Consider the following 25,648-nt stretch of genomic DNA (forward strand, 5'->3'; position numbering starts at 1 on the left):
GTCAGGCACTCTTCCAGCATCTTTTCACCTGTTCTGCGTCTCACAAATGTTCTTCTGTGTGATCCAAACACCTCAAACTTGGATTCATCTGTCCAGAACACCTTTTTCCAATCTTCCTCTGTCCAATGCCTGTGTTCTTTTGCCCATACCAATCTTTTCTTTTTATTGGCCAGTCTCAGATATGGCTTTTTCTTTGCCACTCTGCCTAGAAGGCCAGCATCCCGGAGTCGCCTCTTCACTGTCGACGTTGACACTGGCGTTTTGCATTTAAAGAAGCTGCCAGTTGAGGACCTGTGAGGTGTCTATTTCTCAAACTAGAGACTCTAATGTACTTGACTTCTTGCTGAGTTGTGCACCGGGGCCTCCCACTTCTCTTTCTGCTCTGGTTAGAGCCCGTTTGTGCTGTTCTCTGAAGGGAGTAGTACACACCGCTGTGGGAAATTTTCAGTTTCTTTGCAATTTCTCGCATGGAATAGCCTTAATTTCTAAGAACAAGAATAGACTGGCGAGTTTCACATGAAAGTTCTTTTTTTCTGGCCATTTTGAGAGTCTTATCGAACCCACAAATGTGATGCTCCAGATAATCAACTAGCTCAAAGGAAGGCCAGTTGTATAGCTTATATCTCCAGCATAACTGTTTTCAGCTGTGCCAACATAATTGCACAAGGGTTTTCAAATCATCCATTTGTCTTCTAAGGCGATTAGCAAACACAATGTACCATTAGAACACTGGAGTGATAGTTGATGGAAATGGGCCTCTATACACCTATGGAGATATTTCATTAGAAACCAGACGTTTCCACCTAGAATAGTCATTTACCACATTAACAATGTATAGAGTGTATTTCTGATTGATTTAATGTTATCTTCATTGAAAAAAACCAATGCTTTTCTTTGAAAAATAAGGACATTTCTAAGTGATCCCAAACTTTTGAACGGTAGTGTATGTTTTGTTGATGAAACGGCTTGCAATAGGAACTAAAGGAACATTATCGGTGGGAATATAGTTCATCTGTTTTTGAAGTGTTTCTGTTCCCTGTGACGTCACATTCATAACTGTCACTGACAGATCGGTGCTCCCTCCTTCCTTTAATCATATCCGATTTAAAAAGCAGAACACTGTGGACATTACCTCATTGCAGAAAAAAATCTCTTAATGTAGCTATTTTATTTTATAACTGCAACACATACCCCTGAACACGAATACAAAAAGGGGGAAACTGTACATCCAAACAGGCATAAAAACAAATTATCTGCACAAAAACATCAGCACGACTAAAAGAGCCCATTGTGGCTTTAAGAGTTTCTACAATCTAACTGGAAACAATTCCATAGAAGGTGCTTTATTGGAGCTATTTATCTGATGTCAAACAGCTCAGACATGTTCAAGTGTTGGAGCAGAACAAGCATTTCCTCTTTAACTCATCAGACAACTTCCCTCGAACAACACGGCAGTTCGCAACACCGATTTTACAGTAAAAGTCACATTTGGCGTCACTGGCGGTTCGATCCTCTGAGCATCCGTCCACGTGTTCAGTGTTTGCTTTCAGACAGGTTTAAAGGTTTTTGCTTCTGGAGAAATAGAAATCAATGCCTCGGTCTTGATGCTGTTTGGGAGTGTGAGATGGGCCCTTCTTTCCTCTTGGTGAAGGCCCGGTGCCACTCTGACAAAAACAGGAAAACAAACATTTGCTTTTACTGTGATGATATCAAGAAAGACAGATGACACTTTTTTTTTTTCATTTACAATTTCAACTGTTACGTGTTTGCCAGAGGTATAATATTCTAATAATTACTTTATAATGAAAGTATTGCATTCAAAATCATACTTCAGGAAGTGAATGTTGCTGATGATTGACTTTCAATAAAAAAATCTAAATACTCATTATGAATAATAGCTCATGTGAGTGATTTATCATTATATTAGACATTATTATTGTTGTATAGATTTTAAATTAAACAAATTGAGAAGTTTATTGGGAAAATCTCTCCTTGGTGAAACTGCTATTGAGAGACTTTTTGTAAAGAGCGGCAAGCAAAAAAGGTTTAATATCAAACAATACATAAATATAAATAACATCAATAGTTTTAGGAAAAATCAGTCAGAAAGAAAAGATATGGTGCTGTATAGTGGAGTTGACATACAGAGTAAAATATCTAAGTATACCACAGAATGGTCTCCATAGTAACTGCAGTGCTTGAGTAAATGCTTTCACAGCAGCAACAACCAATCGTACTGTCCACTTCCCCTTCCTCCAACACTCACCGGCTTCTTGTTAACGTGACGGCTCCATTCAGGCGCCATGCCGATGGGGGTGGGATAGGTCTCCCCAAGGGACACATGAGCATGCGACAGCGAAGCGGTGCTGAGGGTCCAGGGCGCGTGCACGTCGCCTCCCTTGATCCCTTGCAGCTCGGGAACCCACTGCCGCACAAAGTCGCCCTGAAACAGAGGCGTGTGTAACCGGAACCCGTCAGCGGCTGACATCTCCACATCACAGCTTCCATGACATTTCCCTGGTTCCATCATCATCATCATCATCATCATCATCATCGTGTGACCGCAAACACAAAAGTCAAGTCCTGCATCTTCTCAACAAAAAAATAACACTTTGAATTTATATAGCGCTTTACAAGACACTCAATGATGCTTACGTTGTTGTCGTAGTCGAGGCCTTGCTTTATCATGTTGAACTTCCTGTTCTCTCTGGGGTCATTCCCGATGCCAGCGCTGTACAGCCAGTTGCCGTAGTTGCTGCAGACATCGTGGTCGATCTTTGGAGAAACATTTTTTAATTTAGAAGCCAAGGCTCTTGTGATTCTCATCATCTCAATACAACATTTTAAAAAGACTCCGGTAGTTTTATTTATTGTATTTAAAATACAAATCCTTTTTGTTTTTTTATTTAATAACAACTTACCAGAAGGTATTCAAACAGCTCCGCTCCCATCCTCCAGTCCAGGCCCAAGTCTTTTGTGAGGAAGCTAGCAACATTCTGCCGCCCCCTGTTGGACATAAAGCCCGTCATCGCCAGCTCTCTCATGTTGGCGTCCACGAAAGGCACTCCTGTTCGTCCTTCTGTAATTACAAATAAAACATAAATAATGCTGCCCTGTATCCGTTTAAACACTCATTCAATTTTCACTACTGTATCTTTTGAGAACTTTGATGAAAAATGGTGCAAACCTTTCCAAGCAGCCTCGTGTCCTTTTTCCATGGAACAGATTTATCTTGGAGTCCTGAGAAAAATTACCATGAGCTTTACATAAATTTATATGTGTTAAAAAAAATATGTGTTTAAAACGTGTTAATTTTACCTTTAATCTGAAACAGTTTGTTTCCATACTTGACGCCTACAAACTTAAAGTAATCCCCAAGACATAAATAAAGACACATTCGTATTTGTTGTGACTAAATAATGGCCTATGATTGAGTCGATTTCATTTCTATTTTTTTATCTCACTGCTCTCCAGACTCACCAGTATGTGCTCTGATTGGCTGTTCGCTCCTTTTCGTACTGCTGGAGCTGATGATAAATATACCTGGGTGAATGCAACCCATCGCCAGCCTGCAGAATGCCAGAGGAGTACCGTGAGTGACATATTTATAGGAATGGAACATTAAACTTTTGTAGGCATTCATCAGTAGAGGAAATTATGCAATAACACTCACCAGGGTGCACATTTAGTGGAATAATCTGTCCCAATCAAGCCATTACGTGTCTCCTTGTAGGTCGCAACCGCATCCTACAAAACAGAAAAAACTATATTTATGACACCTATACATCCCCTATGAGTTTTTGTGGGTGTTATTTTATAAGCAGCAAACTATAGTGCCTGTTTGTAATGATGTTGTACTCACAGTGTCCCAGAAATAGTGTTTGAGTCTGGCCAGAGCTGGACTTTCACCACCACTGCAGAGGCTCTAGGAGAATAAAACAAGAGAAGAATGTCAGCATCAGAATAATTTCCTACAAGTTAAATTGTCACTGATGTGCATTAAGACACGCAGAATCATAAAAGCTTCATCTTGTACGTGGAAATCGAGCCGGTCGGCTCGCTCGCCGGCACTTAATGAGGAAATCTGTGCTCAGATGTCTGCCTATTGAATTCTAAAAGTAGCAGCAGCATCAATTTACTTAATAGAGGCGCTGCATGAAATGAGCACTGTGTGCTCTCTGATTGCCAGCAGCATGTACAGTCATTTGGGGAAAAAATCAAATAAGCATACAAAATAAATACACAGGAATGTAATGTTGTGATACTGATACATCCACTGGTGGAGTCTTTCAGCAAATTCCCATTACACAAAGACACAAAAGATAAAGCTCAAGGTTGAATGAATGAATCCCATTTGGATAGAGCAGAAAAGACATTATTCACCTATCTGTTCCAGGTCCTCGGCTGTAGGAATGGCTCCTTCCTCCAACCCCTGGGGGAGAGGCCTCACCCTGCTCTGGGTCTCCGCTGCCTTCCTGAACTGAGTGTACACATCAGGCAGCCTGACAAACCACGGAGAAATGCTCTTAACCGGCGTCTCCAACAAAACTGCCAGGAATCGAAAACAGGACGTCAAGCAGAACATGGATGCAAGCCATATCCTTTCTCACCTGGATATGTGGGGAAATGGAAGATCATCTCTGTGGTACAGCGTCGATCCCCAGCAGGTGTGAACTTTGACCTTCATCTGTGCACAGACATCCTTCACTCGCTTCTCGACATTCAGTTCTTCCGAGGCCACCTGGAACATGAGTCTATGAAGGAACAAATGATAAAAAATCACGAGCGGAACTAACTAAGACGTGATCGCTTTAAAAAGTGTTTGAAAGTACCTCTTCGTGGAACGCCACTGTGCTGACAGATCCCAGCTGCTTGATGAGTTCTGCAACTACCTCCTCCGGCTTACCTCGTCTGACCACGAGGTTGCTGTCACACATAAATAAATCCACACACATACACATTACATAAGTCCCAGTCCATGCAAGCTGCATCCTGGGTAGAGAGCTAGCAACTTCCCCTTTACTGACATTAAAAGACTATGGCAACAGTGTGTGCCGGACCCATGTTAACATCAACATAACCTTCTGGTGTGTCCTGATCCTGTTGCAACTGAATCAATAAATCCTATGTATTTACCAAGTGTATGTGTAACAATAACATATTACATGACTTCATGATCACTTTTAAATATTGTTAAGAGATTATGGGTTTTTAATTTGATATCAAAGACAGATCTACACCGTGGAGGTATTCAGCACCATAAATAAAGCAGTAGAAGACACATCATATTTTTTTTAAACGGTCAACTAACAGCTGTTTAGTCACCTTCCCTTGTTGAGCAGTGTGCTTCTGAGGTCCTTGATACTCTCCAATAAGAAGCGCAGACGGAAAGGCCCAGTCTTTGGTAGGTTGTAGTTGTATGTCCCCTCATAATGTCTGGGGTCGAAGCAGTACAGTGGGACAATGCACTCGGCATTTCTCTGAGCCCAGTGGAAAAGCTGCATGTAAAGAGTACAGAGTATGGGAAATACAATCATCTCTAAGGGAAAGTGGCTATGGCCTAATTGCAACAAATGCTTAAAACAGTACATTTAGTTATTTAAGCAGACCGTTTTGGACTACAACTGTGGCTGCTGTAAGTGCACTGCTATGGTAACAACTACACCATGCCAGCTTATGTTAACAGACAACCTGACATCTAAATAGCTATTTCAGAGACAGTAAAAGTAAACAAATTACTTTTCTTTTCAGTTTGGAAAATAATGTGTTTTATTTTGAACCGGAAGTTGTAACGTTACATGTAACGTCAACATCCTCCAGTGTGGCTGATAAACGAAAGACCTGCAGTTTTTATCTAACAAAGCCAAGGGATAAAAGAAGGATTGGGGGATTGTTTTTTTAATAGAATATGTGCATTTGTTGTGATAAATTAAACATTGCTTGTCATTTAACTGTGAAGAAGAGGCTTTAAATTCTCAAGAATAAACACCGGAAGTAACAAACATACTAAAGCTAGCTGAATAATATGCTCACAATGTTCTCATAGTGACTGTGACAAAACAAATAGCACACGCAGGCGCAGAACGATCATCAGACACGTTTAGTTGTCGGTTAAATATGTATTCAATAAGTTTATTAACGACATGACGTCATAGTGTATAGGCTCGTAAGAGATTCATAGTCGTACCTCGTCGTGGAGTCGCAAGTCGTTTCTCAGGAAACATATGACTGTACATCAGGTTCTATAAGGCGGTAGTTCAACAGCTGCCTCAAGCTGTGTGCTATATATATATATACATATATGTGTATGTGTGTATTTATATGTATATATATATCTATACATATAAATACACACATACACATATATATGTGTGTATTTATATGTATAGATATATATACATATAAATACACACATACACATATATGTATATATATATATATTCACATATAAATACACATACACATATATGTATATATATTTATATAGGCTATGTATATTTACAAACATGTATGTTTATAAACACATATATATATATATTTATAGAAATATAGATATATACACACACACACTGGCAGGTCCGCCTCATTTCTATACTTTTACATGACGGGGTTAAGAATAATAGTTATTCAATATAATAGACGTCAGTACACCAGCATGGGATCATCATTAACACATTAATCAAATTAAAAAAGAACACAAATATGTTTTTAAGGGGAGAATCAAAACAGACTAAAAAACATTTTACAATTGGATTATATAATATTTTTAGTGCAAAAAATAGGTATTAGCTACGAAGAAAATAATAATATTATCAGAGTGGATAAAACTGAAACAAAGACTTTCTTGGGCAATGCAATCACACAAAAACACAATAAAAAGACAGGTAAATAGTCTTAGACCTTGGATTTATTAAGTTAAATGTACAAAAGATCAATGACTTGATACATTTCATGTTTCAAGGCTTTGTCATTTAGACAAAACAAACTGTCCCAATCGAAAGCCTCCCAGTCTTTTCATCCTGCCTACCAGCTTTCAAAGAAACAATTATACATACTCCTGTCTAAATCACAGTACAATCTACTGTATAACGTAGCTATTTCATCAAATAGATTTGTATATAATGTAAATAAATTTCATACAAAAGTGCGGAACAATATTTATTTACAGTATAATCCATTTTTTTTCTCCATAAAAAAAGAACTTCAGCAAATCCTGTGTGTGCTCTCGACTGAACGGCTGCTCACCTTTTTAAGAAGCGTCCTGCTTTCGCAGTGAACATTTGTGTTTGCAAGCAGATTCAGTTCAGGCACTGACCAGGGTCAAACAAAGATTTGATCATTCTTTAAGTGCCACTGTATTACAGCTAGCAAGGACACCTCCAACTTTAAAATCCCCAGTTAATGTTTCATCTCATTGCTATTTTAAAGAATACAGCATTTAGCTCCAGAATTCCACTGTGACCCTTTTTGGCGACTTGAAATATTATCTCACTTGACATCCCACAGTGAGCTGTGCTGTCCGGTGGTCAGTATGTGACCCATTCATGTAGTGTGGAAAGCAAAGTGAAGGCATGGGGTGACTGGATTCATTCTGAAGTTACAAAGAAACATGTAAATGAGCTTCAATCTAATTCCTCAACTTTTCATACTAACACAATGTGACGTCGATGCATCTGATTTGGTCTGTGCAAGTCTACTGTGCACGAAGCTGCCGTAATATAGAAAAGGCTATAGGAAGGGTTCTGAGGTGGTGAAACCAAAATGACTAATACTGCACTAACTTAACCAGACGTTTCTGAAACTTTTCTATGGCCACTTTTTTTTAATAGACTCCAGGCTCACTGCATGGGAAGCTGGAATGGATGTCACAGACTCCAACAGTAGTGTTGGTATTGCTTAATAGACATTGCACACTGATGCAAAAGTTTTTTCTTTTTTTTCTTCTTTTTTACACTACACAATTCTCCTTTACGAAAATGATATAAAAAATGTTTCAAATAGAAAAATATCTCAGTTGATTATCCTGCGGTTTGGAAACGTTTCAATGCATGATAGCAAAAGTGCAACACTGGCAATCCTTCTCAATGGGGTTCTGAGTGCCATGAAAATAGGATAATTTAACCCTCTAAGATGTAAAAAATAAAATAAAATAAAAAAAGACATTCTTACTTACAAATTCTCATTGTAAGGCGTTGACAACAATATATTTAAATTTTGAAGGTGATAATAAAAAAAGTCATCGGCTGAGACGACTTCATATGTTATTGTATGCCATATAAAAAATATTTACCATCTTAATTTCACACGCAGCTAACTGAGGCTGCTGCTTACAGTGCTGTCAGATGTGATCAGTGTCACCAGTCAGTCACGATCACGGAGCGTCCGGCCGACCTGGACACTGTTCTGCGGCAGTAAATGAGCATGAGAAGCCACTGCTCTCTTGCGTCACTCTTTCTGCTCTTGTTAATGGACAGCAGTCTGTAGCGTGTGAGACTGCTAAGTGCGTTCTCCTCTGTCCCCTCCTGGGGCAAAACACTGCGACGCCTCAGAGGACTCAGGGGGTCTGACAGCAGTCAACCTGGCCTCTCGGTGAGGAATCCGGATTGAGCTAGTTGGTGAGAGGTGCAGGAGTCCTGACAAGGCAGACACTGGCGATGGATGGCAGGGCAGGGAGTTGGAGCGATGCTGAGGCCCGGTTACGGCGGGGAGAAGAGGGGAGGAGAGTGGGGAGGGGGGATGGGCCGGGCAGCCGAGGAGGGGAGGAGAGGTGCCGAGAGGCCTCGCAGGCAGGAGAGGGAAAAGGGGGTCCGCGGGCCTCAGAAGCAGCCCTGGACGAACGGGTGGCTGAGCAGCCCGTCTGCAGTGGGCCGCCACTTCTCCTCCACGAACACCTGCCGCAGGAAGTCCCTGGCCGCGTCCGACGCGCTCTCTGGAAGAATGGGCTTCGTCGGCTGGGTGGCGATCTTAAAAATGGCTGCCATGGCCTCGTACTCGGCCCACGGAGGCTTCTGGGTCAACATTTCCACAACAGTGCAGGCGACGCTCCTGAGGGCAAACAACATCCAGCAGAGGCGGTTGATCGTCAGAACATCTTATCTAATCACAGCAAATATTAGTTCACATGTAGTTTAATGGGCTGTTTCTAAGCATGTATGTTTCTATATTGTTGTGGTTGGACACATTGACATGTGGTTGACGGCTCATTTTATTGCCCAGTAATACAGCATATTTTAATTGAACTGTCACCAGCATTGGCTCACATACAGTATAGCAAAGTAAAAACAGGTATTGCGCGATGCATTGTAACTACATTATTTACACGAGAGCATTCTTTTTGAAAATGACCACAATGACAAGAGTCTAATGCATCAATAACTATATAACATGGTTATAGTCATTTAACGTTTCGTCGTACCAGCAGTCATATTCATAGCGCTCGTGCCCCGGGTGCAGAACTTGGTAATCTCACCATAAACCTTACAAATGTGTACACATTCAAGATAGCGTTCATGTCATGGTGCCTGCTAAACGTTTTGCTGTATGTGTATTGCTTTACCGCACATTGGCTGAGGTCACTTTATTGCTTCAACTGCGGCCGTGTATTTTTCTGCCTGTAATAAACAGTGTTGTGCTGCAGCAGTCTAATATCCCCTCTGGGCCTCTTTACAGCTCCATCTGATCATCTGATCCCTTACCAGACATCCGCCTTGCGGCCGTAGCCCTCCCCGTTGATGACTTCCGGGCTCATCCAGTAGGGGGTGCCAGTGACCGACTTGATCCCCGTCCCAGACATGCAGATGGTCTGGATACGTTTGCTGGCTCCAAAGTCTCCCAGCTTCACGTTCCCCGAGGAGTCCCTCAGGATGTTAGCACCTGGTGGAACGAAACAAAATGAGCTCAGAGTTTTTCAAAGGGGTCTCACGAGGACCGTCAATATCCTTAGAGGGGTACTTAGTGAATGTGGTGCGGTTACAAAGTGCATGTGCCAGCACTTCAACTGACTGAACCACCGGAGGGGAAAGGTCAACTTTTCCTCAAAGTGCAGTGTTAAAGTATACCTTTTAGCAGTTTTTACACCAACACCACACTGACTCAACTCCACACATCCGCTTCTCACATTGGAGAAAGGCCTCGTTGGTTTACGGATACAGGATATTAAATATAGATCGAACCCCAAACACCAGTCCCCCCCCACCTCCTCCTTCTTCAGTAATTTTCCGACATGTAGCTGTGTCTATACTGTTCCCTTCAGGCGCTCCACGTGTTTGATCGGTGGCTAATGGACGCGTCACTCACTCTCCACACTTCTGTAGGATGGCGGGCTGCAGATAAAAGACTGAGAGACAAGTGACCTGTCCTCTTTTCCCTTTTTTTTTCTTCAAAAGCCGTTTCTACCGCCTGTACGTTTGTTTAGAGAAGGTGAGACTCTCTAATTAATCATGTTACAGCTTTATTTGGCTCCTCGGAACATTAAATTCGCAGACACTTTATAGTCTAATGTCACGGCTGCGATGCCAAGCTCTATCCGAAAAACCGCCGTGTGCTGACGGCTCTTTTCCTGCACACAGAAGAGGTCTTGTGTGGCGAGATGAGCACACACACCGTATATTACACATGAAGAGCATTTTTAAGTGGAAAATCCCACCCACGTATTTACTCTCACAGGGCCTGCCTGCGTCCTGTGAGACCTGCTATCTTTGTTCCTCCACCAGACGGTACATTTAACTCATTTTGACCACCGGCGTACGAGCAGCCAAACTAAAGCATTTCCATCCGCCGTTGGACATTTTTAGCCTGGTCGATTTCACCAGCATGAAGCCTAATATATCACCAAGCGGAGTTCAAAATAGCACACTTTTTCCAGGCTCCTTTTGTAGACGGTGAGTAACCGAATGAGGAAATGACAACCAGAATAAAATGAATGAACCGGGAGTTTTCTCAGCAACTGTTGCTGCAATTTGAACCACAAGGAAAGACTGTTTACACGCGGTCGGCTTGTCAAGTGTGTGTGTTCTCTGGTTGCAAATCCAATTAAAGCACTATCCTGACTGTCGCATTGTTTCTGTTACCTTTGATGTCTCTGTGTACAATCATGTTGCTGTGCAGGTAGGAGACTCCTTGAAGGATCTGCCTGGTGTATCTCCTTGTCACCTTCTCTGTCAGGGCCCCGTAGGCTTTTAGCTGGTCCTTTATTGAGCCCTGGAGAGACGGCAAGAGAGAGAGAGAGAGACAAACAGAAATTCAGCGAGAGAACGAGTAGAAGGTTGACAAATGCATTCATGATCTGTATATTGTCTTTAAACTAATATTGCCACAGCTGTAGTTAATACAATTATAGAAGTTCTGCCTTGGAAGGATGTGAATTATGGAATATATATAATACTTCAATGTGTGCCCGTCTGTAAGGAATATACTAACATGTGTTTCCAGTTGGAGCAGATGTATTTGGTTTTGCTGTGAAGGTGGCCCCTGAGCCAATTTTTAAGTCCAAAAACCGAAGTGCATAAACACAATGTGCTGACAGAATTTGATTCCAAACACCTTCGATGTCCTGCATTTCTTTTCATTTCCTGTTTTTCGTTCCTCATGCTGAAATAACAGCAGAAAAGATCTGATCCGGTAACACCTGGGACGCGGTGCCGGACTCACACAGTGCAAACACACACGCTACGACACCTCGGAGGCCCCCCCGTCTCTCACGGGGACACTTGTCCTCGTCCCGGTGGCCGACTACAGTGCAGAGCAGTCACACACATACTTAGCTTTGACCCCCCCCCCCCCCCATCTGCCTCTGCCAGAAAACGACGGTGAAAACGGAAACTTTCCAATTTCCAGACAATGTGTGACTAAGACACTCAACGGCACTGAGAGAAAACTAGCCCAGAAAATATTAAACCCAGGCTCGGGGACCGGGTCCACAGGCGACAGCGGCTCACTAGGGCGCTCATTTTGTGAGCAAAGGCTCTCGTAAACTGAGCTGTTCTGCTGACATCAACCACTAAACACATGTTTGTTGACGACTGGTGATGTTTCAAGAGTTTTGCAGATGTTTCCCGCATGGGTTGGATTTGGTGTTTGTCTGTGTGCCTATCTCTGCAGCCCAAACAAGACCAAATAGGACACTCACAGCCTTTTAGTCTCATTGTATCTAAATGTTCATGAGTGTTCCCTCACTGTTGTACGACATGTGCCTTATAAAAGTTTAACTGTATTCAAATAAAAAAATGCTGCAGAATACGCACCCCGGGCATAAACTCCACAAAAATGGTGAGTTTCTTCTGTTCAGGGTCCCGAAGACAACCGTAGTACTGCACAATCCGCTCATGGCGCAGATTCTTCAGCAGCTGAATCTCACACTCCAAAGCATTCACCTCCTACAGCAAGACAAGTGTGACAGGTACGAGAAGCGGAGATCAATTCGCATATACGGCATCTTCAGTCTGAACTCACAAAGTGACAAGTCTTTGACTCATTCCAAACCGGTTCCAGGTGAACTCGCTCACCTTGCTGGTTTCTTGACAGTCGGTATCGAAGGGCACCTGCTTGGCGGCCAGCTCGCGGCCTGTGTCCACGTCGTAGCAGAGGTAGACTTCCCCGAACGCCCCGCGGCCCAGGAGCTTTCCTTGCCGCCAGTTGACTGGCGCCCGCGGCGCTGCAGAGACAAAACACCACATGATGAAAAACCCTCCAGTAATTCATTTGCACAGGCCCACTGTGACATACTCGTTTGAGAAAACACTGAAGCGTGAATCAAAATCCACCGCGAGACCCGACTGTAGCTTACACAGCAACCTCACCAAGACCAGACGTCAACAGCCCACCGCAGGGTCGTTAAATAATCTACCACTGCGGACCCTCTCAGATGGGGGAACCACCCTTTCAGAGAGAGCATCTCAACTACGCTCATCTTCACAGGCCCAGACTGTGAGACTTTGTTTTGGTGTTAACGGGCTTTGCGGTCGGGTTGGACAGTTTTCTCTCGTGAGGGTGAAAAGACACCGGAGACTTGCACGTCAGCCACAGACTGCTGAGCTGAGCTGGATTTATGACAAACACCATTTCTGGGCCTCATGTGGACTGAGTGAGGACGCATGTGAGTAGTGAGCATGGGGATGGATGATGAGAGGGGAATTCTGCCTGATTAGTACTCCCTGTTACGACGAAGAACTCAAACATTTTGGACAGCCATCGAGTGTTCACTGGAGAAGAAGTTATCCCTGTTTTGTATTCTTGAACAACGTAGTCACACTGTTATGTTTTACTTTAAGACGACTTCTTTTCTTTTCTAATTCACATTTTGTGGTGTTCCCAGGACAACTTTCAAGAAGGGCTGATAATAGTATTTCATAATATGCTTACGGGATACCTGCGTTTTGGTACCAATACTCTATTTATTTTAGGGCCTGACTTCTCTAAATGTTCACTTCACAAAAGAAGCCAAAGTGCTCAAATGCTAATGTTGTCTCAGAGAAAATGCATCTGCACAACATTTAAGCCGTTAACAAAAAAGTCTTCATTTGGCAAAATGTGTCACTAAACTTGGAATTATCTGAAGTAAGTAAACAGGATTATGAATAAACAACCATTTTATGCCAGAATTCAGATAGAACATTTTAAATTGCTACCAGAGAAAATCTTTATTATTCAAGGAGGGACGTTTAATTTTTAAAGCCCACCCATGTTCATGTTTACGACTTCATAAATGCTGCGGACATATGGTTGTACATATATCATGAGATTTATAGCACTAATGTAAAACGTACTGAGCCGTGAAATGCCTCTCTCCACTCTTAACATGCAGAAGAAAAGTCTGAACATTCTTTCTTCATCTCTGGATTAACGCGTCTTATTCTCCACGGGAAGCAGACGACACAACGCACATCAACAGCAAAGGCCAGCGATGCAGTTTATTGTCAGACCTCGTGTACTACTTACACTTGGCTGAACCACGCTGGCAGCTTTTGTCCGCGGTGCGGCCCAGTGAGCGCAGGTCGCTGTACTGCATCGAACTGTCTCCATTATAACTGCGCGTGCGACTGGAAGGAACCAGCTGAAACAGGTTCTCCTGTGGCATGAAGCTGCGTGGAAGTGTCCTGCGACCTGAAAACAAAATATATAAAAGAAAATAGACATATGAATGAATTTACACGCGAAGGCCGCTGAATATTTTAGTTTTTACTGTGAATGATTTCAACACTCTTCTCAAACAGTTGGTGTATAAAGTGAGCTCTTGGTCAGGGCCGGCCAGAGCAGAGTGCCTCTCGCCACCTCGTCCTACTTCCCCTCAGACAGGAAGCAGGGCGCTGTGTTTTTATACAAGTTCGGGTTCACCGCGGGGAAACATAAATCATTGCGAGCCAAGGTTAGCCTCTGAGTAAGCAATTACTCGCAGCTGCCTAGAACAGCAAGCCAGCACTTCATGTACCAAATATACCCAAGTGCAAAGAAAGTGAAGTAAATGTGAGGAGGCGGCACTGTAAAGAATTCATCTAAATGCATGAAACAAATCTGACCAGACAGGAGGTGGTGTGTGAATCTGTGTTGTCCACAGCAGCATATCTGTGTAATCTGTGCAACAATAGTGTTGTTGTTATTGCTCTTACGGTCTCCATAATCTTTGCTGCGATTGGGTAACTGGAACTGGCGAGGGAAAGTCCCTCCTTTCCCATGGCGACCTGAAGAGGGAGCAAAGAGGCACTGCTGTGAGCCGGGGAAAGAAATGCAGCCTGGACAACAACTGGATTCTTGTTTCATAGCCACAATGAGCCTGAATGTACAGTTTCAAGGACAACAATGCGGATGTAATTCGTCAGCAACGCAAACATATTGATGCCTGATCAGGAGAACCGATGCTCAACACATCTGACAAGACACCACATTGCTTTTGCTCATCGCTGCTCGTCAACTCAAAGTGGAGCTCAAAAGCAGCGCGATGGAAGACGGCTTCTCACACGCCGAGCAGAGCTGTTGCCAAGAGAGAAAACAGCTCATGTGTGCTAGCTTAGCCTTAGCTCTGAGCCCAGTGGAGCGGTAACTAAAGGCAGGTGGGGAGCACTGCTGACGCAGGCGAGCGCTCACACACACACACACACACACACACACACTGAATGGAGTGTAGTGGAGCTGCTTGCAATTGAAAGCAGCTGTTCTGTCAGATGACTGCCTCCCCTCGCACTGTTTTTGTGGCCGTATCCCATGGAGACGGGGGGTTATTTTTTTGTGTTTGGCAGAGCGGGATGGAGAGGAAAAATCTACTCACAGGGAATGGTAAACAAATACCCTCTCCCTCAGCAGGAAGGGCCACACAGCGTTACCTCTGGGAGGGGCGAGTGTGTGTCTGTGTGTGTGCGCAGGCACATGCACACATGCGTGCCCAAGTGAGTCTTTAAGTGCTTGCTGCAGCTATATGAAGCTCCCAGCCTGTGCACACAGCTTTTTTAATTTACAGCACGGGGGTGGCGGAGGAGGGGAGAAAAATGACCAGATTGGGAGAGCCGCTGTGGTTGGTCTGTTCACGAGGATTAGTGCGGCGTTATCTGTCATCCTGCTCTATTTGATCTGTGTTCTGCAGGAAAGGGGACAGACATGGAGCCAGGAGCTCAGGGGACGAGGGGGACAGGACATCAAGAGGTGAGGGGCCAGAGAAGGGAAGTGATCATGAAAAGACAGGAAATGTCTTTTTGGAACTGGAGTTTGAATACCAAATTTAAAAAATATTTAAAAAATGGGAGGCAAAGAGTGGAGATGGGATGAGAGAGGCAGATGAGATGGACAATGGGTGCATGGAGGAGACTGCGGGGAAGAGTTATGATGCTATCACACTCCCTTCATCACCTCCTGAGACACAAGAAATACAACCGAGATATTAAATATCTCCACAATAACCCATTCCTCATTTTAAGTATTTACTCCTAGATAAAAACCATCAAATAACATCATCTCCCCCCTCATTAGTAATCTCAAGAGGGTATTCGCTGCGAGGAAACATTTTTGATAATCACGAGCCGCACGAACAGAGCTTTACTTCCGTTTCTGTGACACTGATTGTGTGGCTATAATTACCAGAGAACTAGGCACTGACACAACTTTCCGAGAATGAACAAGCCTTCTGCAGCGCTCTTTATCTTTCTGCAGCTCCTCTCCTCTCTTACCTTTGTATTCATAGTTGAGGTTCAGGTAATTATTGTCACGGTTGTTCTGCGAGAAAGGAGGACTGAAAGGACAAGAGAACAGGGGGAAGAAGTTGAGAGACGGTTTGCTATTTAAGTCACTAATGTCCCCTTATCTTCAAACAGAGTCTGGTTACAGCTGCTGGTCTGAAACTTCAGACTGTAAAGCAGCACGAAACGCCTCAAACGACCGAGCGCTCACTCACAATCGATGTCGAACAACAATGTGCTGAAACAGAAAAGATAAGCTGAGAGTCTCTCTGCATTAACGATAACAAGGTAAAGCGTGTGGCGCTGGAATGCTGAAATAGCAGTGAAATTAACTTTCTCTTGTTCAATTTGGCAATGTACATCCAGCCCCCCCCCCCCTCCCCGGCCCCCGACGACCCAGCAGAGAGTGACGTCTCTGTTGACCGCAGGGCGGCGCGGGGCCACGAGCCCCTGGATAAGGGGCACGCATGCCCCCTCGCACGGAAAAGTTCCATGCGCTGGTTTCCTGCCATTGTTCTGCAGCCTGGAGGCCAGATAAGCCGTGTGCAGGTAGAGCTGCTTCCGTCCTCCGCTCTCTCTCTCTCAACCTCACTCTTGCTCGCTTTTCTTTTCCATTGGATTCACATTCAATCTTTTTCACTCTTCAACTTCACGCTCACTCTTTTAACACTTCTTATTTTCTGGCTCAATGTTCCCTTCTCATCCAGCATGTTCTTGGTCAATCTTTCGCGTCTCCTACTCTGACTCTCTCTCTCTTTCTCTGTGTGTGTGTGTGTGTACAAGATCACATCCAAGTGGGTGTGCAGGCACGAATGCTGCAAAGCGAGTCTCATATCTCTGCAAATAATGCTGCTCTGCAATATGAATGAGCACATCATACATCTGAATCTAAGCCGACGGGGGTCATAAATCACACCTTGCATGATGACTCACCTGTCCAGCGCTTGATCTATTGATTGACAGCTGCTCGACAGTGAGTTGTCTGCGCTCCCGAAGGGATCCAGCATCTGACAGATATAATAACACAGGGGAATCGAGGGTCACGGAGCATGCAATCATGTGGTATAGAATATAAAGCAGTGCAGAAAGAGTAGTGTGTATAACTGCAGTGTAACATAAGAATGGGAATGAGTGACGGATGATTGTCTCCTCCAAAGCTGCATATCCCTGTTGTACGCCGCTACATTAAAAAACTATTCTCAGCCGTAACTTATGCAGGCATGTGCAATACCAGTACGATCAATAATAATGTACTGTACTTCCGCTCCATAAGTAAACACTGACAAATGTACGACGAATTGAGTTTCCCTATATATGTGACACACAATAAACTGGGAACTACTGCCGTGGGAAGATGATTTATCACGATTACTGAGGACAGATTTGCTGTGCTGCACACAATAATACACGACAGGGAACATGTAAATACCATTTGGTTCGGGGGAAAAAGAAAGAAATTGTTCTTTAAACCTCGTATCGGTCAAATAAAGAGGGAATCTCATTCAGCCAAAAACATTGACTGAAAATGAGCCATTTTCTGGTCCTGTTTCCTTTATGAAGGGGCTCTACCAGGCATAAAGGCCAGGGCAAAGGCAACGATAAACTAAAGTAAAGCAGAGCAGTATTCCTAAAACAGAACTTTAAAAAGAGACAATTAGTGATAATGAAATGAAGCCAATGGCAGTGGTTGCTGTGCTTTAACTGGGAGTGCTACCAGGACAAACAACTAAAAGAATTAATAATAAAAAAATTAATGCTTTTTTGCAAAGTGGCCATGACAAACAGGCCCCTCTTGTCAAGGTAAATGCAGACAAACCCAGTCTGGTTCCTGACTTGCTCTTACGTTCTGGTCGTGGGTCTCGGGGATGAACTCCCCTTCACTGTGGATGCTGGTGTAGGAGCCCTGGCGGGCGATCTGCTGCTGCTCCTCGGGGACGCTGCCGGGAGGTGGGGATGTCCGACCCGTGTGCAGGGACCCTGGGTATAGGAAGAGTGTAAAGGAGGAGAAATGTTTTTAAAAAAGGAGCGAGCACAAGGGCAGGATGATGAAGAGATGAAAGCGAGGGGCACAGGGGAGAAAACGGCCTCACGGTGTTACTCATGGGAAGTTCAACAGTGCCAGGATTACGACAAGAGATTTACTAAACCACACCGCTGCCACCTCTAACCTCAATTACTGTGACAAACGCTCCCCCGGCTGAGCTGAAGCATTCGCCCTTGACAGTGTAAGAAGACCGACTGGAAGTCTCGCCGTCGCTCGCTGAGCTGGCAGTCACACTGAAAAAGTACAATGAGGCCAAAAGGTGCCAAGATGTATTAAATATCAGTAAACAGTCCAGTGTTTGACGGGAAGAAAAAACGAATCTCTCTCCACACTTCAGTTTCTTTGGGCCTCTTCCACCTCTCTCCATCCTCTCCTCTCCCCCTGGTACCCGAGGATCGCATCACATCTTCACTCAACCATCCACTGCGACCGCTCTCCCGTCACCTCTCATCTGCCACCACTCGCTCCACTTTCCACCCTCTCTCCACGTGCGGCCGGCGTGGGAATTGATCGAGAGCGGGGTAATTCCATACGATTCACATGACTCGGGGTGGTGCCGGCGCTGATGTTGTCGGGGCTATGTGAGGGAGATCGGTGGCGACAGCCATCATTCAGCGCTTTCAGCTGCTTTGCAGGAACGCGAAAGGAGCGCTGGTGATTTCTGTGTGTGTCTGAGGATGAAATATGACTGGAACTTTGACCTTTCTGGAGAGACCCGATATGAACAGAGTGAAAAGATTCAGACAAGGGAGACGGGGGAGAGCTCAGTATTTCACGGAGAAAAAATAAACTGAAACATTGCGTTACTAAACAAGCCAGGAGGGACAACAGACCTGGAGCGTGCCGTGTTATCCAGACGTCGAGTGTGACATGATGGCAAGAAAAATACCTTTGACAAGCCTACCAGGGCGCTCAAAAACTACATTGGTGTATTTTATTTATTTATTCCACACACAAAACTGAGTGAACAAAGTTGCTGCTAGTTTTGGGTCGGAACCAAACAAACAAAATATACTGTCTAGTGTTCATCAGTGAGATGTAGAGGAATGTTTTGTTACCGTTGGACAACCATCCTCAAAATCAGAGCTATTCAGCAGATGGAGAGCTGCTCGGTATGAGAGCAGACGCTTGTCCTTGCTTTGACCCGACATCTCTCTGGCGGGTCAAGTTGTCACTGTCACCTCCGATTTGCATTTGTCCATTCTGCCGAAGCATGTCCCTCATCTTCCCATTAACATTCCTATGACCTTGGCATCACTCTGCGTTGTAAATTGCCGCTGCCACGCCACCCTTGAGGCCTCAGCGGGTACACAAGACATCTTGGCATCAGCAGGAATTTTACATTTTTCTCGGAGAAATTGCGTCCTGGCAGCTCCTGATTGAGCTGTGATGGTGTTCTGATTAGTCCGAAGGGCATTGACTTTTCCTCTGTGTGTGTGTTTTCTACGTGGCGGCTCACCTGTCGAGTGTTTGCGCACCCTCTCCGAGCCCTTGAGCAGGGAGCCCTTCAGGTCTCCGAGTGACCGTGATGACCTCATCTCGCTCTGCTTGTCCCTGCTGTTCACCTGTAGGTACTACCGAGAGAAAAGACATGGTGAGTGGAGCAAGCGGCGAGAAAGAGAAAAGAATCGGGAGAGGAAGTGAGGGTGGCATTACATCGTCGTTCCGTTACATCATCATATCGGACGTTTGTTTCCTCTCAGCGGCTGGGTTCAGCAAATAGAAGCTGTGACGCCGCTGACTTCATTGAATAAAGGTTACGTGCTTTTTAAAAGACAATGACTTTGTGCAGCTGGGTTCACGCTAACCTGCAGCTGTTCCCAACACTGAATTACTATTGACGCATTCCTACTTTATTTCAAATCGTAGAGTGTCTGCAATAAACAGTTTCATGTCTTCAATACTTTGTTAGAAACTCACATGGTTGTTCTTCGGGGTCTTCAGCAGTATCCTGAGCAGCCCGTTGGTCCCCGCGCTGCAGCCCAACGTCAGCACCGCCTGATCCAGATCCTCCTGGGTCTTCAGGGGCAGCAGCAGCTTCGAGGACAAGAGAACATACAGCATGACTTCGTCAGTCGCTCGGACCCGATTGAAATTGCTCGGATTCTTATTAGGGTCCTCGTGATGACTTTGTCGTAGAGGAACCTATTGTTTTTCAAATGATTAGTCTTATTTGTCCGAAATAAACGTTGACTGGCCGCATACTACAGGGAATACTACACCCACAAAATGACTTTATCCAGTCGTATGCTCACTACTTCCCAAAAACACATCAATCCCCGCTAAAAAAACGTACTAAAAATGTACTAAAGACGTACTGAAAACACTTGGGAATTATCCGGACTCTCACAGATGAACTGACTGTTGCCCCGAATTTTCTTCAATAAATCAAAATGTTGCTCTGTATTCCTTTTCTTTATCCATTCATTCGTCTTTGATGCAAGCGGGGGGGAAAAATATGGTTTTTTTTCATGAATTTAGGGTAACACGGGTGAGTACTTGATATTCAAACGGTCATCTTATGGGTGGAGAATTCCCTTAAAGCCTCATTAATCTTCTTTTATGAGTTCCAAGGAAAAACTCAAAAAATAGATATTAGAACTGCTGACAGAGCATACATAAATGCTGGAATGGAATCCTCATAAAGCATTAATGGACTTCTTGTTTTCTAACTTGTACCTCTTTTTCCATGAAGAACATGTCCATCTGCTGGCCAAAGGCCTCGGTCACTTTCTGCAGAAGCTCCTTGATCTTCAGCGGCCTCTGAAACGGGATGATCCTGGAAAGCAGAGAGCGCCGGCGCGGTCAGAGGTCGGAAAAAGAAGCCGTTGTTGTGTCGAGCTGCGACACTCATGAGCTCAGACTGCAACCCCATCTGAGGCGATATTTTGGCAAAATTAGCAGCTAAATTGTGGCTTTTGCTCATAGTTCCCAAGTTTGTTATATTTGTTTTTCATACCACTGTGGCACACATAAAAATGTGTTATAGACATTATGAATCTAGTTATTTCCTATTATTTACTGGGGGGTTTTCAAACATGTGTTTGGATTGGAGGACCATGTAAGAGTATCTTTCTTTTCCAGTTTGTAAAAAAAAAAGGCTGAGGTCATCTGGTTCAAGGAGAGGAGCTAGCTGATGCCAACGGAGCTTTTATGCTTTTATTGATTCGACGTACATGAATGTGTTATCTACTGAACGCCTGAGTGTGCACACTCGCTCTGTCCGAGCTCACCGGCCAGTGCTTGTAGCGAGTGAGTTTAGATGCGTGCGTGTTTGTAAAACTCGACATGCATGAGTGTGCATCGCAATCAGTGTGTGCATCGGCCACTGTTTCAACACCACCAGGGCCTCTCCACGAAGCCCGCTCAGAGGCAGATGGGAAACTTCCTGAGAGGAAAGGGGGGAGTGGGGGAATCTGGAGCAACAGCAAAAGCAGCAGGATGTGTGTCTTTCCCTCCTCTTTTAAAGAGTGACAGATACAGAGACGTGGAGATATTTACAGACTGTGAGAGAGAAAATAAAAGAAGAGACAGCCTGACAAAAGAAAGAAAGAGAAAGGGATTCTCTCCGGCACTTCTTTCCTCTTTTCTATCCCCCACTCCGCCCCTTCGTTTGAAGACTCCGAAGCGCACTATCTCTTTATATTATCCTGATAAAAGGACTTGTTTTCATCCCATCATTTCCTCATCAGAGGCCGAAGCTCTGGCTATCTTAATGACTGCTTCTTATTTCCCTCATTTGAGGAGAGGATTCTAGGAAGAGGGAGGCCCGCGGATCAGAGGCGAGCGTCAGCACAGCTAAACGCTCTCCGTCTCTGTTTATACTCGCTGATGATGTGTCTGATAAAGAGCTGGAGGGATGTGAAGGGGGGAGGGCGGTGTGGGGGCTGTGAGGATGCAGCCCCAAAAAGATACGGCTTTCCTTCCTCTGCACAAGCATGTGGACACACAGATTTGCAAAGTAAAAAGAAAGCGTTCACACATCCCAGCATAGTCTCTCTTTCCCGTTCTCTCGTGGACACAATCGCATACGTGCCAGAAAGAGAAGAAAAATAAAGCCTGGCGCTGTTCCTGCACTCTCTGGCAGGAGCCCCCGAGGCAGAGCCAGGGGGAAGAGAGAGACACAGCTCCTATTTCCTGCCCCAAACCTTCAGTACATGCCAACGAAAAGAGAGATCGTCCAATTAGATTTCATTGTGGACAACACGGTTATCCTGACTCAGGGACTCCTAATGCCTCAAGAGCTGTGCTCAGATATAACGTGTAATTCACACCGGGGCTGCAACTTGGATTATAATTGTGATCTAATATGACGTGACAATTTTTTAAGCGTAGCTCGGTTGCTTTTCATTTGTTTTTTATGGGATTTTCATTGTATTACTGCTCGTGTTTTGTGTTTTTTGTATGTGTCTTCTTGCTGAGCTGGGAGTGTTAACACACAGACCCAGCTAAAGACAGAAATTGAGAATTAGCTATACAATGTTATGCAGCTTTGGTCGATGTTCAGTACTTTTCCAGAACAATATGAACATTAACTCTCCATTAACCGCCCCAATAGCATTTCTTTGGAATCATGTGTCTGACTTCAAGTCCAATATTCCCTCTCCTTTTTGCTCTGTTTTGTCTTCCACCATCTCCTGAAAAAGATAGCTGACTCTTTAGCTGCTAAATGCTCCACTTTGTTCACTAGCTAGTCGCTAACTTTGTTTGTCAGTCATTTTCTATTGTGCGTGTAGTGTATGATGAGTTTCTGGAGAATGTTTTTTGATTAAAAAAATCTCAATAAATGAAAAGCTTCCGGCTTGTAAGAGCAGTGAGAAAGTTGTGGACGAGCCCCTTTCACATTGACATTATAATGCGATACATTGTTAATATAACAAAATATATTGATAATGAGCTGCTTTAAGATAATAAATATGAGTTGTTGCGACTGAAAATCAAAGTGAAAGCGGTCAGAGCTCGGACACGCATCACAAAAAACTAACTTAAAAAATAAAAAGAGTGTGAATTCACATAAGATGAACAAAAATGCAAAAATAAGAGTTGCTTTTGAAATCAGTGAACGGAGTCTTCCACGGTGAGCTTTTGTGTGTCTATTCCCAGAGAGCGGTGTGGTGTGAGGGGAGCTCTCGACGGCGAGACGGAGAAACAGAGGGAGGCAGATACGCAGGGAGACAGGAACATGAACAACTCGTCTCAAACTCAGCAGTCGCCAATTAGGGCTGTGAAAAAGCAGAGAGGCCCGATGTGAAGCCGTATTCTGCCAGAGGAGCGTGCCGTTTCACTTCTCTTTCTCACTCCTGAGAGCCTGTGGTTTTCTAATCACAGCCTAACTGAACCAGTGCCTGTTCCCCTGGTCTCTATTCAGATGAATCAAAGCAATTAGTTCAGTCGGTGAACGAGGGTTTCACAGGGACAAAGTCTGCCTGTGAACTTGAACGCTGCCAGGATGCAATGCTAAAGGTCGGATAAGGGACCAAAGCAACTCATACTGCATCCATACATGGAACCTCTCCCGGTACAAAAGATCTGTTATTCATACTGGGCGCCTTCCCTTTCAAAGTGCTCCAACGTGGTAAACAAACTGTAAGGCACCTTGGTGGGAAAACTGCTCGCAAGACCGTCTCCAGACAGAGTTAATGTAACCATGCTTTGCTTGTTGAATAACCCTGAGGCTGGTGGTGTGAAGGACGATAGATGGCTGCACAGTGAAGGATGTGGGAGACAGAAAGAAGGTACAAGTAAACACAGAAGATGAAGTATTAATATGGGGCGTGCCGTGCCTGGAAGACTGGACACTGTCCCTCTCCGGGGCCCTCTCTCTTTCTTTTTTCCCCTCTTAAACTGCCCGTCCGAGCCTGAAAACACAAGGCCCCGGCTAAATGTCAAAGCAGGAATTTTCCCTGTCTTTATGCTACTCTGGCATGTAACTGTGATTTCCACGAGACACCAAAATCCCAGGCAAGGCAAAGCATAACAAAAAGGATCCGAACTGAAGAGTTAAGGTTTGGACAGAGGAGTAGAAAAAACAATACGGAGGTTCCAACATACCGTTTTTCTCTCTCATGCTCCAGCTTGACTCTTAAATCCTGTTGAGAGGAAAAATAACAACAGAGGGGAGTTATGGAAGTGGAAAGTAAAAACGTGGGATTTGGGCTGCTGAATGGATGAACACTAGAAGCTGAACAAGGCATTTAAGTGGCAGAAACAATTATAATTCTAAAATATTTGAAAGGGCTGTTGCTCATTTTATTTTCCTGCAATACAAAGATAATCTTTTCTTCAACTTGACTCCAAAGGTGGCATGACACAATATACGTTTTCTTTTTTTAAAGTCATTACCCAAGGGAGCAGGAATCTGGAGGAGCCTGACAGTCTGCATGAGGTCATGCTGATAAGGCAACAGTGACATCATATCAATGCGAGCGGCTGGTGAACAAAAGAAGGGGTTTTCTGCTCCTCGCTGTTTGTTTATGGCTCATCCTAAACATCGGTGCTTTTAAGAGCAGTTACCAATTATCATTCCACCGGGGAAACACGCGCTCAAGGAAACAACGTCAGAAAGTGGCACGAGGTGATTGAGAGAAATAAAAGCCTGGAAGGTGGCCGGCCATAAATCGTAATCTTAAAACAGCCTGAGATACTGCAAAGCTATTTGTCATTGTTACAATGTCGCCACTCGGGGCAAAAGCTAAGCCAAATGCCCTCATTATTTGCTCTGTTTGTGTGCACCTGCTGCATGCAGCTACATACAACACCCTGCAAATCAGCAGTTTTAAGTCAAGTCTAGGATCCTCGTGCCAATAAATGTAAATGAGCAGCCCGGTGTCCCGTTAGCGTCTGCAAAATGGGTTGGAATTTTTCTCGGAATAAGCTCCTTTCAGTCGTATACTCTTTGAAGCTACAGCACAACCTTCCTCTGACTTTGGCAGCCGGCATCCGTCAGTCCAGAGAAACAAAAATCGAAAAGGAAGTTATGCTGAGGTTTTGTGTGAAAACCCCAGAATGACAGTCAAGGTTAAAGGCACCGCTGTGCTTGTGGTGTGTGGTTAATAAACCGTAATTGAGCAGAATGTGTGACAGCTTTAATGTGATACTCAAAAAGCCTACACTCCCCCGCCCCCCTGTAGATTTGGACAATGCCTGTAAAAAAGTTTAAAACTTGCATGACGAGCAGCAGCTGTGACTGAATTCATGATTTCTATGGTATCGGGAGGTTTTACAGCAGAAACATCTCAAACTATTCATGCAACATTATCCACTTTTTGTCTCCTTGGCATGTCCCTATCGTTCCCTGTTTTCTCACAATATGGCTCATTGCATGCTGCATGCGCCACTGATGATTGCAATTCTGATGGAGCAGTGTTTTTACACAACTTTTGTCAAAGGAAAATGCAGGTTCGATGAGTTTCTGATGTTTTCACTGAACACAGTTATATTAACA

At 44.2% G+C, this 25,648-nt stretch overlaps 2 protein-coding genes across 3 annotated transcripts in view; both read right to left on the minus strand.

The window, feature by feature from the left end:
- Positions 1-1,149: 1,149 nt before the first annotated feature.
- Positions 1,150-7,499, minus strand: cry-dash (cryptochrome DASH). Its single transcript, XM_056434696.1, is given in 18 exon segments — positions 1,150-1,664; positions 2,267-2,443; positions 2,656-2,775; positions 2,922-3,079; positions 3,188-3,199; positions 3,202-3,240; positions 3,319-3,390; positions 3,473-3,553; positions 3,556-3,569; positions 3,674-3,747; positions 3,863-3,925; positions 4,272-4,276; positions 4,384-4,502; positions 4,611-4,741; positions 4,833-4,926; positions 5,326-5,498; positions 6,188-6,228; positions 7,493-7,499. Coding segments are annotated over 18 exon segments (1,488 nt in total). The 3' UTR covers positions 1,150-1,556.
- map3k22 (mitogen-activated protein kinase kinase kinase 22) overlaps positions 6,890-25,648 on the minus strand; it is a 36,721-nt gene continuing 17,962 nt past the window's right edge. For both annotated transcript variants that reach the window (XM_056433650.1, XM_056433649.1), the window contains 14 exons: positions 24,256-24,293; positions 20,884-20,983; positions 20,125-20,241; positions 19,664-19,778; positions 18,004-18,137; positions 17,094-17,167; positions 16,152-16,213; positions 14,604-14,675; positions 13,936-14,100; positions 12,504-12,652; positions 12,243-12,374; positions 11,070-11,199; positions 9,696-9,873; positions 6,890-9,045 (listed from right to left, as the gene is read on the minus strand). In XM_056433650.1, the coding sequence (XP_056289625.1) occupies positions 8,817-9,045; positions 9,696-9,873; positions 11,070-11,199; positions 12,243-12,374; positions 12,504-12,652; positions 13,936-14,100; positions 14,604-14,675; positions 16,152-16,213; positions 17,094-17,167; positions 18,004-18,137; positions 19,664-19,778; positions 20,125-20,241; positions 20,884-20,983; positions 24,256-24,293 (1,695 nt within the window). In that variant the 3' untranslated portion in view covers positions 6,890-8,816. The remainder of the gene's footprint in view (positions 9,046-9,695; positions 9,874-11,069; positions 11,200-12,242; positions 12,375-12,503; positions 12,653-13,935; positions 14,101-14,603; positions 14,676-16,151; positions 16,214-17,093; positions 17,168-18,003; positions 18,138-19,663; positions 19,779-20,124; positions 20,242-20,883; positions 20,984-24,255; positions 24,294-25,648) is intronic.

This window comes from Pseudoliparis swirei, chromosome 16 (genome assembly GCF_029220125.1).
Source record: "Pseudoliparis swirei isolate HS2019 ecotype Mariana Trench chromosome 16, NWPU_hadal_v1, whole genome shotgun sequence".
Classification (NCBI taxonomy): domain Eukaryota; kingdom Metazoa; phylum Chordata; class Actinopteri; order Perciformes; family Liparidae; genus Pseudoliparis; species Pseudoliparis swirei.